Genomic DNA, 14,653 nt, shown 5'->3' with positions numbered 1-14,653 from the left:
CCTTCACACTCCTCCCTCACACTCCAGCTCTCACACTCCTCCTTCACACTCCTCCCTCACATTCCAGCTCTCACACTCCTCCCTCACACACCTCACTCACACTCCTCCCTCACACTCCAGCTCTCACACTCCTCCCTCACACTCCTCCCTCACACACCTCCCTCACACTCCTTTCTCACACTCCAGCTCTCCTACTCCTCCCTCACACTCCTCTCACACTCCTCACTCACACTCCTCCCTCACAGTCCTCTCTCACACTCCAGCTCTCACACTCCTCACTCACACTGCTCCCTCACACAACTCCCTCACTGTCCTCTCTCACACTCCAGCCCTCACACTCCAGCTCTCACACTCCAGCTCTGACACTCCAACTCTCATACTCCAGCTCTCACTCTCCTCCCTCACACTCCTCCCTCACACTCCAGCCCTCACATCCAGTTCTAACACTCCAACTCTCATACCACAGCACTCATGATTCAGATATCATTCTTAGTTCTCACTGTAAAATGATCAACTTTAAAAAAAAGTTCAATTTTTGAGATGAAATTTCAAAGTAGTTCTGTTGAATGCTTTCAGGGTTAATACCTGACAATAATTAATGATTGGCATGGTCTTAAAGTTGTCGTTCCGTTTTAACAGCTGGATCACAATGGTCTCCAATAACCAACACTACATTTGAGCATAACACACTGGAGGTTTCTTTTAAAAAAATCGCTCACTCACAGGAAAACGACTCTTTTCAAATCAGCATATTTGCATTGGTTCATATCTGCAGAACATTCTAAAGTGTTTCCCTTTTTAAATGCAATCACTGTTTTTATGCAGGTAACAACCAGTACATAGACGGCAGTGTGTAAACTTAATAAATGATCGATTTAATCTGATAATCTGACAGTGCTGCCGACTGAGCTGTGCTATTTCAAAAATGAGACAAAGAATCCCTTTAGAAATGATGGAAGTATGAGAGGTCCCGAACACACTTTCATATCATTAAGTTGGAAACAAAATGACAAATCTGAAAGAACAGCAAGGTTTCTAGTAAAAGACAGTATTGACATTGAAAAGGGTATCTGCAGAATTTAGAAAATCCAGAAAGCCCTGGTTAAGTGCCACACCAAGTTTGCAAATTGCAGGAAAAAGACTTGGTTCTGGGCGGAAGGGCATTTTGATAGTTACAAACAATATTAGAAGGGAGGCCACATGAAAGGTGAAGGAATGGAAGGCAGTGCGTGCGGACAGGCTGAGATTGCATTGATTTGGGAGGACACCCATGTGGCACATAAATACCATCAATGACCAGGTCTGCCAAAAGTTATACTCACTGTAATAATCCCACCTCCAAGTCTGATTGCACATAGTGAGGAAAATAATGTGAAGAGAAAAAGTGGACTGCTCAGCTTCGATAAATACTAATGTAATGAAAAGGTGAATATAAGTGGTATTGTTTGGAGATGCTGATGGGAATTGTATTCCCATTACTTCCTTTAATCCATCACTGGCTGGATCAGCATTTATTGCCCAGAGGCCACATTGCTGTGGGTCTGGAGTCACATGTAGTCCAGACCAAGTAAAGATGGCAGTTTCTTTCCCTAAAGGACATTAGTGAGCCAGCTAGGTTTACCCCTTCCATTGACAATGGTTTCATGGTCATCATTAGACTCTAAATTCCAAACTTTTTATTGAATTCAAATTTCACTGTTGCTATGGCAGGATTTGAACCTGGGTCCCCAGAACCGTGGCCCTCGAAGTTAACAGTCTAATGGTAACACAACTCAGTCATTGCCTCCTCGAGCATGGCAGTTACTTTTTTATATTTCTCTTCCAGCTACTGGTTGAATCTCCAAGTGAAAGGGATCTCCTTACCACGAGCACTGCACTGTTGGGATCGCAGCCTTCAAGATGGTAACAGAAATGGCAAGAATTCAATGAAGGGCTGTCCCATCCATCTGACTGATGGCTGCCACTGGCCTCACTGTAACCCTACCTGCCCCACCATCAGAGACCAGTACACAGGGCAGGAGATGACTGTTATACAATTCCTAATGCACATGGGTTTCGATATACAGAAGATGGCCCAGCAGCAAGGAATAGAGGTTAGCAAACTACTCGGGATGCTGAGCAGCGGGAGCTAAAATACCTGCTCGTTGGGACTGATGAGACGTTGAATGCGTTTTACAAAAGACAAACTGCCCACATGCAGCGGAGGAGCAGGCAGGCTTTTCTAACCGGACCTCAACAATCTCTCAAATCAAAACCTGCAAGGACACAGATAAAATACAAAGTGGTGGAAAGCACTGGATTGATCAATGAAACATAAAAGGAGGAAGGACCCTAGGTCTTTCTATGCAACTGACAGTCTTCACAGATTGGATGACAGAACAAGAAGACAGAACACGGTGAAATGGATTCTTTTCCCTTTCAGTTCACAATGTAAAACCGGAGAGTGGGATTCAAGCAGGATATGCTGCAGTCAAACTATAATGCTGTGTATTTTTTAACAAACTAAAACCTGTGCTAATTTGGTAATTTTACATATTTATTTTTATTATGTAAATCATATTTATAAGTGTAATGCAGGCAGAGAGCTAAATATGTTTCTTTATAAATTGTAAATACTGTCTCCTAGTCGCATGTTTTTGTAATGGAATTAAAACGATCTCATGACAATCACTTTGGTGTGTTCTGCGTTAGTCTGTAAACACTGGAAGATTCAAGATTTATTGCATTTTCACTTACTCATGTCTATCTTTTGCCTTACACAGAGTAACACTGTTTACTACAGATTCGGGCCATTCAGCTCATCTGATCTGTACTGATGTTGACACTCCCCTCTTCAGCCAACCCATTCAGAATTACCTTCTGTTTCTGACCCTCATTTGTTTGTCTTCTGACTCATCTTAAATGCATCTATGCTATTCCCATCCATGTGGTAGTGAGTTTTGTATTCAAACCACTCTCTGGATAAAGATGTGAATTTCTAGTTGGAATTAATAGTGGCTATTTTACATGTATCACCTGCTTTTTGGTGATTTCTAATGGATGGTCTGTAACAAGCAAATCTTCTCACTGGGCTTCTCCAATTGTGACAACTCCTGCTATCACCATGATAAATATGGAATCATACAGCATAGAAACAGGCCCCTTGGCCCACCATGTATGTGCTGACCGACAAACAGCCAAACTGATTAATCCAATTGATCTGCAGTTGGTCTGTCGCCTCCTATACCCTAGCATTTTTAAGTGCTCACCCAGTTGCCACCCAGTGTCATATCATCCCTGAACAGGTTGATTAAAATATATCTATAACTGGCTATCCAGAGAGTGACATAGTCATACAGTCATACAGCATGGAAACAGATCCTTCTGTCCAACCAGTCCATACATAATCTCAAACTAAGCACCCGCCTCCACCACCCTCTCAGGCAGCATCTTCCATACAATATACCATAAAAATATTTTATCAGACACTCAGCATTTCACATTAGACAACACCACATCAAAGGATCCAAAAATTGCCATCATGGTTAAAATATATAAAACAGTAGTGACACACAGAGCTCCAGTCGTCCCTGCAGAAGGATTGAACAGCCTGGTGAAGAATGGGATGTCTTGTACTGCTGTTTGTCCCTGAACTGCTCATAAAACAATTCATCCTCCTTGTGCAGCTGTTGAAGGAGATATGCCTCACTGAATGCTAAAGCTATGTAATAAAGACCATCGTAATTCAGTGATGGAATTTCACCCACACAATAAAGATTCGTTCTTTTGATGGTCGGGGTAATACGTCCAGCAATAAATTTGCTACTGTGTGTGCTGGGCCAGTCTGAAGAACATGACATGGTCCGGTGACGAACATGATTAACTCTTCACAAACAGCAATCAACTCATTGTAGCCAAATACATAGCCAGTTGGACAGTGAATGCTATGTTATCCTTTCCACTAAGCAGATAGGAGCATCAGTGTGGCCTTCATCTGTCTGTGAATGTAAAGGATTGTTGGTAGGAATTGAAGAAGTGTCAGGGAGTTTTCACCGTGTCCTGCCCAACATTAATCTTTCAAATACACTGTTAAATAAATAAACTGATGATTCGTCTTAGTTACTGTCTCAGTATAACAGTTTAAGATCCACAATTAATGCCATCAGCAAAATGTCAGGCACTGTCTCTCCTGTGTCTCAGGTACTAACATTGTGCTTGTATTGTACACAGGAATTTAAGCAAAATTCGCTATCTCTTGATATCAAGGTTACTGGGTAATTATTTAAGACCATAAGATACAGGAGCAGAAATTAGACCAGTTGGTCCATCGGGTCTGCTCTGCCATTCAATCATGGCTGATAAATTTCTCAACCCCATTCTCCTGCTTCCTCCCTGTAACCCTTGATCCCCTTGACAATCAAGAACCTACCTATCTCTATTTGCTAGAAAAGTTGTGAATTACTTATTTGTTCATCAGATAAATTATCCCAGTGTCATTCTAGCCTAGAAATCACAAAGGGCAACTTTCTTGAAGTATCTGCACTTTTACAGTCAGCTATGTGCTGGATCTCTCTGTTGATCAGCACCTGGACAGCTTGGAGATGCATGTGTGCTCCAACAATCCCGTGAGTAATGCCAAAGGAGGCATCTGGCATGGCGGCAAGGTTAGAGAGAGTTGTTAGGCAATGTGCGGGCTAAGTAGTTCTCAACAGCAGAACAGGTAAAGGATGTCTGTGTGTCTCACCTGATGCACAGATAGAAGGTACAATGGCAAGACAGCTCTGATCAATACGATGTTATTCTTTGCACTAAGCAGATAGGAACATCTATGGGATGAGATGTTGAATAAAGTGCCCACCATTAAAATAATGAGGACAATGATGTTTACCCAAGCTCCCCACAAAAAACAAAACTCACATGCAGGCCTATACCAGCGTCTATTGGCTAAGCTGTGCAGTGATGTATAGAGATGTGAATCTGGGAATCCCCAGTCAAGAATCCACAGACAGGTGACAACTGCATGAAGGCTTGTTGGCCATGTGTGTTGGGTCAGAGGTGTCTTCGGGGAGCAGTATCTGTGACTGAGCAGTCCCCTTCACAATACCCTCTGCCCTTTACATCTGAAAAGGTGCTAGAAGAAGTGGTCTGAGAATAGACCATCCCACCTTCTGTGTGAATCCTACAGACCCAAGACTAAATGTTTATAGGATTGGCTGGCTTGAGCTCAGTAGATAAACGTTGTCAGAAAATGTTCCTGATCTAAATTAGCTCTAAACAAAACTTAAAATCTACAAATCACTTAATTCCAACATTAACTAAGCTTAGCAAGTTTTGAGAAGAGTTGTAGCTCAGGTTGAGGTTTTGTATGTAGGTTTGCTCGCTGAGCTGGAAGGTTCATTTCCAGATGTTTCGTCACCATACTAGGTAACATCTTCAGTGGGCCTCAGGCGAAGCACTGCTGAAAATTCCTGCTTTCTATTTCTATGTTTGGGTTTCTTTGGGTTGGTGATGTTATTTCCTGTGGTGAAGTCACTTCCTGTTCCTTTTCTTACAGATTAGGCTTACAGATACTCCAAGGATGATATTAGTTATAGTTGAAAATAATTCCTTGACATTTTCTGACAGTATACAAGAACCTTCATTGTCACTCACCTTACACACTCTCTAAAGCTGCCTGCTCCTAAAGTACATAAAAAAAGGTCTATGACAAGGCTGATTAGAAAATTAATGTCCAGGTTCAAGTCTCACCTGCTCCTGAGGTGTGTCATATCATCCCTGAACAGGTTGATTAAAATATATCTATAACTGGCTATCCAGAGAGTGACATAGTCATACAGTCATACAGCATGGAAACAGATCCTTCTGTCCAACCAGTCCATACATAATCTCAAACTAAGCTTGTCCCACTGACCTGCTCCTGGCCCATATCTCTCCTAACCTTTCCTATTCTTCTACTCATGCAAATGTACCTGGAATATTGTAATTATACCGACATCCACCACTTCCTTGGGAAGTTCATCCCACACATGAATCATCCCAAGTATAAAAACTTTGCCCGTTATGTCTTTTTTAAATCTTCACCTTGAAAATGTGCCCCCCCCCCAACTCTTGAAATCCCCCCATCCTTGGGAAAAGACAACTTAACATGTGGAAAGATGAAATCTTTCATTTCTGATGCTGACCATTTGCCAAGGCAGCCTCAAAGTCCTGATGAAGGGTTCCATCCTGAAATGTCGACTCTCCTGTTCCTCTCATGCTGCTTGACCTGCTGTGCTTTTACTAGCTCCATGCTTTATTGACTCTCAAACACAAAACCAGTTTCAGAATAGGCTCTCAGTGTAGAGGGGCATGGTGGCTCAGTTGTTAGCACTACTGCCTCATAGTGCCAGGGACCCAGGTTCAATTCCACCCTCGGGTGACTGTCTGTGTGGTGTTTGCACATTCTTCCCATGTCTGCAAGGGTTTCCTCCCACAATCCAAAGATGTGCAGGTTAGGCAGACTGGCCGTGCTAAATTGCTCATAGTGTTCAGGGATGTGTAGGTAAGGTGTATTGGTCAGGGGCAAATATAGGGTCAGTGTGGACTTGTTGGGCTGAAGGGCCTGTTTCCACATGGTAGGAATTCTTCAAATTCTATAAGTCCATTCAGGATACCTGCAGCTGTTTTGTTCATCCATCAGCCCTTGTGTGAACTTGTCAAATGTCCAGAAAAATCCTTAAATTGTCCAGTTCTTGTTAGATAACCAAAGGATGTAGCTGCAAAACAATACAACTCTTCATAGTCAGCAAATATTTCAACAGGCCAGTTGGAATGTTGATTAATTATTTGTACACTTTATGTCTGCTTGTTAAAGTGTCACTGTCATTGAATCTCAAGTGCCTGTCCACTGTGCAGAGATAGTTTGGGAAGCAAGGTGGGACCTGGGTTCAATTCCATCCTCAGGTGACTGTCTGTGTGTAGTTTGCACATTCTCCCTGTGTCTGCGTGGGTTTACACCAGGTGCTCCAGTTTCCTCCCACAGTCCAAAGCTATGCAAGTTAAGCAGATTGGCCATGCTAAATTAATCATAGTGTTCAGGGAAATGTAGGTTAGATGCATTAGCCATGGGAATGGTTGGGGGATGGATCTGGGTGGCATGCTCTTTGAGAGTAGACTGTGTTGGGCTGAATGGCTTGTTTCCTATTTTTCCTGGGATTCTATTCTACCATTATACTGATGTCTGCCTGTAGTCAGTTTGAGTGAGTCCACATGATACTTCGCTGAAATTGACTCTGACCTGTGTACTACAGGAAAATGTTTTGAAGTGCTTAATTTGAATAAGGCTGACTGAGAAGTCAAACCCCTTTGAATAAATATAGTGGGAGATGACAAGTCCTTGAATGTAATAAGAGAGACAAGCTGCCGGGAACTCTACTCCACAAAACTACCATTTTGGGACATACAAATGTGTACACGACCATACAAATTAGAAGCAGGAGTAGACCATTTAACCACGGCAGCCTGCTCTAGCATTTGACATGGTCATAGAGTCATAGAGCTGTACAGCCCAGAAACAGACCCTTTGGTCCAACTCTTCCATGGAAGAGAAAGTGAGGTCTGCAGATGCTGGAGATCAGAGCTGGAAATGTGTTGCTGGAAAAGCGCAGCAGGTCAGGCAGCATCCAGGGAACAGGAGAATCGACGATTCGGGCATTAGCCCTTCTTCAGGAGAAGACCTGCTGCGCTTTTCCAGCAACACATTTCCAGCTCCAACTCTTCCATGCCAGCACTTGGCCCATATCCCTCTAAACCCTTCCTATTCATATACCCATCCAGATGCCTTTTAAATATTGTAACTGTACCAGCCTCCACCACTTCCTCTGGCAGCTCATTCCATACACACATCACCCTCTGCGTGAAAAAGTTGCCCCTTAGATCCTTTTTAAATTTTTCCCTTCTCACCCTAAATCTATGCCCTCTAGTTTTGGACTCCCCTATTCTGGGGAAAAGACCTTGTCTAGTTACCCTATCCATGCCCCTCATGATTTTACAAACTTCTATAAGGTGACTCCTCAGCTTCCAACGCTCCAGGGAAAGTATCCCCAGCCTATTCAGCCTCTCTCAATATCTCAAACCCTTCAACTCTGGTAACATCCTTGTAAAGCTTGTATGAACCTTTTTAAGTTTTACAACATCTTTCCTGTAGCTGGGAGACCACAACTGAACACAGTATTCTAAAAGTGGCCTAACCAATCTCCTATACAACAGCAATATGAGCTCCTAACTCCTCTGCTCAATGCTCTGACCAATTAAGGCAAGCATACCAAATAACTTCTTCACTACCCTGACTACCCGAAACTCCACTTTCAAGCAACTATGAACCTACACTCCAAGGCCTCTTTCTTCGGCAACACTTCCCAGGACCTTACCATTAAGTGTATAAGTCCTGCCCTGACTTGCCTTTCCAAAATGGAGCACCTCACATTTCTCTAAATTAAACTCCACCTGCCACACCTCGACCCATTGGCCCATTTGATCAAGATCCCATTGTAGTCTGAGATAACTTTCTTCATTGCCCACTACACCTCCAATGTTGGTGTCATCTGCAAGGGGCTTGGCTATCTGATTGTGTATCTTAACTCCCCCTGCCTGTCTGGCTACTTCCAATAATCATTGACTACCTTAGTAGCCAAGAATCTAATTAATTCTACTTTATAAATATTGAATGAACTGGAACGTAGAAGCAGAAAACATTGTAAACATTCAGCAGGTCAGGTAGCCCTCTCTTCATAGATATTGCCTGACCTGCCCAGTATTTCCAACTCCTCTTCATCAGTTTCAATTTCGAATTTCCTGTGTCTGCAATATTTTAACTTCTGTCACTTTTGAATCATCCAATCCAAAAGAAAATAATTGGAGGAGAGTGCCTATTCCTAGTCTCCCTGGAGAAAAAGGTGATGCCGTCCCTGGGGGTAGATCCCGCTGCAGGGAATGTTAGGAAGGGTATTCCTGGATTATGATCTCGTGATACTGAAAGAACCATGCTATACTTCCAAGTCAGGATGGGGATGAGAGTCAAGGAAGAGGATTGCAGGTGCTGGTGTGCATATACTTGTCCCTCTGTTCAATTGCAGCTGTTCAATATGGAAGCCTGCAGAGGATAAGAACAATCAAGCAGCTCAATTGGAATTTTTGGTCTGGAGATACAGTCTGAGGTGTCTGTTGAACTTCTGCTGGAAGCTATGAAGCAGATTAGATAAAAGATCACAGCTATGATCACAGAATAGCACAGCACAGAAGGAAGCCATTCAGCCTACTAGGTCTGTGTCTTGGAGAATGATATGTGAAAGACTCATTAAAGTTCACATCAGACCGACTTTGGGATTTTGTCTCACCTCCTTGTGGTTCTGTTCCACCTCTCCCTCTGGTCCTCCCTCAAACCACGGAAGACATTCCCGCAGTAATACAACTATGAACAAGAAGCTGCAGATGCAGATTTGCAATGTGGGAAGGCTGTTGTGCAGCAGATACCACCCAGTTCTTGAGCAGACTAGGAAACTCTCCTGCTTACAATAGCCACAATGGAAGCCTATGCAAGTTGATAATCAACCTGTTTAACCACATTATGAATGCACCTTCTGTGGCCATCCAGGCTCAGAGTTGGACTTGAATGCAGAGCCTCTGGGTCAGAGATAGGAACAGTACGACTGCATAGTGAGAGCTTTAGGGTTCTATAACATAACTATCTGCTGACACACAAACTAAATCAACAAAGGAAGATGTAGCTCTTGCATTAGGACTGGAACTTATGTTATGAGAGAGCCAGTTAGCTGACCACAACATCATCTAGAAATATATCTGTGCAGCTGGTAAATATCAACACTTTTATACCACAGTTTTGCATTAATAGACTGTGAATGAAAACTTTTCAAATTCTTTTGAGTTGGATTATTGAGATACCCTCAAAGCTGTGGTTATCTGATAGAAATGCAACCTCAGGATTTGTGACTGAGAGGTCCCCAATCCCATTGGTAATGTTTAGTCCCATTTTCAAGCATGCCTTGTACTGCACAAAACAACATGTGGAAAATGGCAGCTTAGCACTTGTAGTCAGACTGGCTCCCCGGTTCATAGTTTAATTAGTATTTAGTCATTGCACACTGAACTCATTATGTTTGGACTTAATGTAGTGTGGGAAATGCAGACTGAATGTGATAAAAGTCTGACTCCTGCCGAAATAACTAACATTCACCACAGACAACTAGTCTAGCCATAATTACTCAGTGTCGCTCATATGGTACAATAACTGAGACATTTGGGTCATATGCTTTATTATCAGATGCTTATAGATCACGTGGTTGAGCAGGGAACAAGGAATCATCTCCTTTCAACTTGAATGTTTTCATCTAATTGCGAGAAAAGTTGAAATTATTTGACAAAGATGCTGGAAATACTCAGCAGTATCTGTGGACAGCAAGTGAGAGTTGGGCCTGATTAGAACTCCAAATGACATGCTTTGAGTGAGTTTAAACCAGGCTCAATATTTCAGCTCAATGACATTTCATCAGAACTGATGGGTCACTGACCTTAGATGTAACTCCTCCGTTCACCCTTAAGCTGATTTGCTACTTTCCATGTGCAGCCAATGTTCATTTTGCTGTTAAATGCTGCAGCCAAGTCATTAAATATTGGACAGTTCGTTCTTTTGATTAAGGTGTGACTTTTGAACGTACAGAATGGGAGTCTCTGATATCGCAGCACTTTCTGTACTGCACAAACATCAGCCTAGACGATGTCCCAAAAGCCTGGAGTGGGACTTGTTGTACTGTGACTTGAGAGACAAGAGTGCTATCACTGAGCCATGCTTGGTCAGAGACAAAAAACTGTAGATGCTGGAATCCAAAGTCGACAGGCAGGAGGCTGCAAGAACACAGCAAGCCAGGCAGCATCAGGAGGTGGAGAAGTCGATGTTTCGGGTGTAACCCTTCTTCAGGACTGGGGGTGGGTGTAGGGTGAGCTGCAGATAAAGGGAGTGGTGGGGGAAGGGTGCTGAAGTGGGGAGACATGAAGACAGGCAGAGGGTACGACCTGGCCCAGTCACCGCCCATTTTAATTCCCCTTCTCACTCCCTTTCTGACATGACCATCCTTGATCTCCTCCATTGCCACAACGAACCAAACCGCAAATTAGAGGAACAACAGCTCATCTTCCACCTGGGCAGCCTACAGCCCGGAGAACTCAACACGGAGTTCTCCAATTTCAAATAATCTTCCTTGCCTGACCCCGACTCCTTTCCCAGCCTCTCCTCCTCCCTTCCACTCCTCCCTGCCACCAACCGGATTCAATCCTCCCATTGACCAACCAGGTCTACCTGTCTTCACCTATCCCCATCTCACCACCCTTCCCCCGCCACCCCTTTATCTGCAGCTCCCCCCACACCCACCCCCAGTTCTGAAGAATGATTACACCCAAAACGTTGACTTCTCCACCTTTTGATGCTGCCTGGCTCGTTGTGTTCTTCTAACTTCCTGCCTGTCTACTGAGCCAAACAGCAACACTCACAGAATGCTCGAAAGATCAGTGAAGGGGTATTTCCATTCAAATTTAATTTCAGCAAGTTACACATGCTTAATATTTCAAACTTGGGTTAAATATGATTGTCTCTGTTCAGAAAAGATTTACAAGGATGTTGCCAGGGTTGGAGGATTTGAGACATAGGCTGGGGCAGTTTTCCCTGGAACATCGGAGGCTGAGGAGTGACCTTATAAAAGTTTATAAAATCATGAGTGGCACATATAGGGTGAATAGCCAAGGTCTTTTCCCCAGGGTGCGGGAGTCCAAAACTAGATGGCATAGGTTTAAGGTGAGGGGGGAAAGATTTAAAAGGGGCCTAAAAGATTTAAGTGGCAACTTTTTCACATAGAGGGTGGTGCATGTATGGAATGAGCTGCCAGAGGAAGTGGTGGAGGCTGGTACAATTACAACATTTAAAAGGCATCTGGATGGGTATATGAATAGGAAGGGTTTGGGGGATATGGGGCAAGTGCTGGCAAATGGGACCAGATCAGTTTAGGATATCTGGTTGGTATGGATGAGGTAATTGGCATGGATGAGTTGGATCGAAGGGTCTGTTTCCATGCTGTATGCCTCTATGACTCTATGTGAAGGTGTGCATGTGGTTGAATATTCTGAGCAGGATTATACTGCCTGAAACAGTCGGAACAGATTTAACTGTCTAAAGGGAATTGGATAGATGCTTGGAATCATTCACAAGGTAATGTAGCAAGAACAGACAGGTGGTATTATTTGGCTTGCATTTTCAGACAGCCAGTACAGGCAATGGTGCGATGAATGGCCTCCTTCTGTGATACATTTGACTATGAAAAGTGGCAAATTAATCTGGACATTCACCCACCTGTATCAGTAAATGTACAACCATAACTGACAACATTCAGCGCTTCAAGAATAAAGTGCAAAAATGTTAGCAAAATTTATTTAAGACTTTTTAAGAAAAATTGGAGCACTTGCAGTTGCATTTTAAATAAATGCATCTTCAGTGGATTTCTTTTTGTAGGTGCTGGGCACAGTTAAGTTCAATTGGGACTGTGGTAAAACAGGAACATAAGCATGGGAAGCAGGAACAGTCTGATTGGTTCTTGGAGTGGGCTCCATCATTCAATAAAATTGAGGCTGATCTTCAGTTTAAGTTTCAATATTCTGTTCACTCCCCACTCCCTTCCATTCCTTTAGAGTTCAAACATCGCTTCATAAACACATCCAGAGCATCCACAGCTCTCTCAGTCTGACAATTTCAAAGGTTCACAACCCACTGAGAGAGAGAGGTTCCCATTAGCCTGAGCCCATAAGAAATAGGAACAGGAGTAGGCCATTCGGCCTCTCGAGCCTGCTCTGCCATCCAAGAGGATCATGGGTGATCCAACATTCCTCACATCCACTTTCTTGCCCTTTTCCTGTAACCTTTGATTCCCCTTCCAATCAAGAATCTATTTTCTCTTCCGATCAAGAATCTCTGCCTTAAATATACTCAAGGCCTCCGCCCACACAGCTCTCTCTGGGGCAAGGAATTCCAAAGACTCACAACCCTCAGAGAGAAGAAATTCTTCCTCATCTCAGCCTTCAATTGGGGTCTCTTTAACCTGAGATTGTGCCCTCTGGTCCTAGACTCTCCCATGAGGTGATGCCACCTCTCAGTATTGACCCTGTCAAGCCCCTGAAGAATCCTTACGTTTCAATGAGATCACCTCTCATTCTTCTCAACTCCAGTCCCAACCTGTTTAGCCTTTGCTCATAAAGCAGTCCCGCCAAATCAGAATCATTCAAGGGCACCTTCTTTAAACTGTCTCCAATGAAATAGTATCTCTCCTTAAATAAGGGGATCCAGAGATGCTCACATGACCCCAGATATGATCTCGCCAGCACCTTGTACATTTGCAGTAAGACTTCCCTACTCTTATAGTTGAGAGTGTGGTGCTGGAAAAGTACAGTAGATCAGGCAGCATCCAAGGCCTCATTTCTGACAAAGGGATTTTGCCCAAAACAGCAATTCCCCACCTCCTTGGATGCTGCCTGACCTGCTGTGCAATTAGATTAGATTCCCTACAGTATGGAAACAGGCCCTTCAGCCCAACAAATCCACACCAATTCTTCAAGGAGTAACCCACTCCCCTACCTTACATTTACTAAAGCATCTAACAGCATGGCCAATTCACCTAACCTGCACACCTTTGGATTGTGGGAGGAAACTGGAGCACACAGACAGCCACCTGAGGTGGGAATTGAACCCAGGTCTCTAGCACTGTGAGGTTGTAGTGATAATCACTGAGCCACCGTGCCACCCCAACCCAGCATCACACTTTCCACTCTGAAATCTCCAGTATCTGCAGTCCTCACATTTTCCCTATTCTTATACTCCAATCCCCTTGAAAAACGTAGCAGCTTATTGAAGACCAATGAACAATGCTGAACTCACATGCAGCTCAGTGTACAAATTCCCAACTCGATAGATCAAGCCTGTTTTGATGATGATTGGCAGGCTTGTTTAGTTTATTAACCTTAAAAATTGTGCAAACATATCACTCAGTTAAAACAAGTGTATGTCTGTTCTGTTTGTCATTATTCCTAGCATTTGAATCTGTGCTGTAAAACTCTATGACTCACATCATTGAGGTTCTTAAGATATTAAGTTTGTCATTAAATTTTAAAACCTATCCCTTTATGATATCAAGGTTGTGGAAACTTTTGTTCTTGACTCTCCAGTCAGGGGAAGTATTTTCTCAGCACCTATCCTGCAGACCTAACATCGATCTTCTGCCAAACTAAAAAGCAAAATTCTGTGGAAACTGGAATAAACACAGAAAGTGCTGGAGAAACTCAGCAGGTCTGGCAGTATCTGTGCTGAAAATGTGTTGCTGGAAAAGCGCAGCAGGTCAGGCAGCATCCAGGGAACAGGAGAATCGACGTTTCGGGCATAAGCCCTTCTTCAGGAATGAGGAAAGTTTGTCAGCAGGCTAAGATAAAAGGTAGGGAGGAGGGACTTGGGGGAGGGGTGTCGGAAATGTGATAGATGGAAAGAGGTCAAGGTGAGGGTGATAGGTCAGACTGGGGTGGGGGCGGAGAGGTCAGGAAGAAGATTGCAGGTTAGGAAGGCGGTGCTGAGTTCGATGGATTTGACTGA

At 43.5% G+C, this 14,653-nt stretch overlaps 1 protein-coding gene across 1 annotated transcript in view; it reads left to right on the top strand.

Annotated features, from left to right (window-relative positions):
• The window catches only part of notum1a (notum, palmitoleoyl-protein carboxylesterase a), a 41,420-nt gene extending 38,030 nt beyond the window's left edge, over positions 1-3,390 (top strand). The window contains exon 11 of the mRNA XM_043714985.1: positions 1,826-3,390. Within this exon, the coding sequence (XP_043570920.1) occupies positions 1,826-2,132 (307 nt within the window). The 3' untranslated portion in view covers positions 2,133-3,390. The remainder of the gene's footprint in view (positions 1-1,825) is intronic.
• The last annotated feature ends 11,263 nt before the right edge of the window (positions 3,391-14,653 follow it).

This window comes from Chiloscyllium plagiosum, chromosome 24 (genome assembly GCF_004010195.1).
Source record: "Chiloscyllium plagiosum isolate BGI_BamShark_2017 chromosome 24, ASM401019v2, whole genome shotgun sequence".
Lineage (NCBI taxonomy): Eukaryota > Metazoa > Chordata > Chondrichthyes > Orectolobiformes > Hemiscylliidae > Chiloscyllium > Chiloscyllium plagiosum.
Note: the sequence above shows the minus strand (reverse complement) of the source record. Positions and strands in the feature narration are given on the sequence as shown.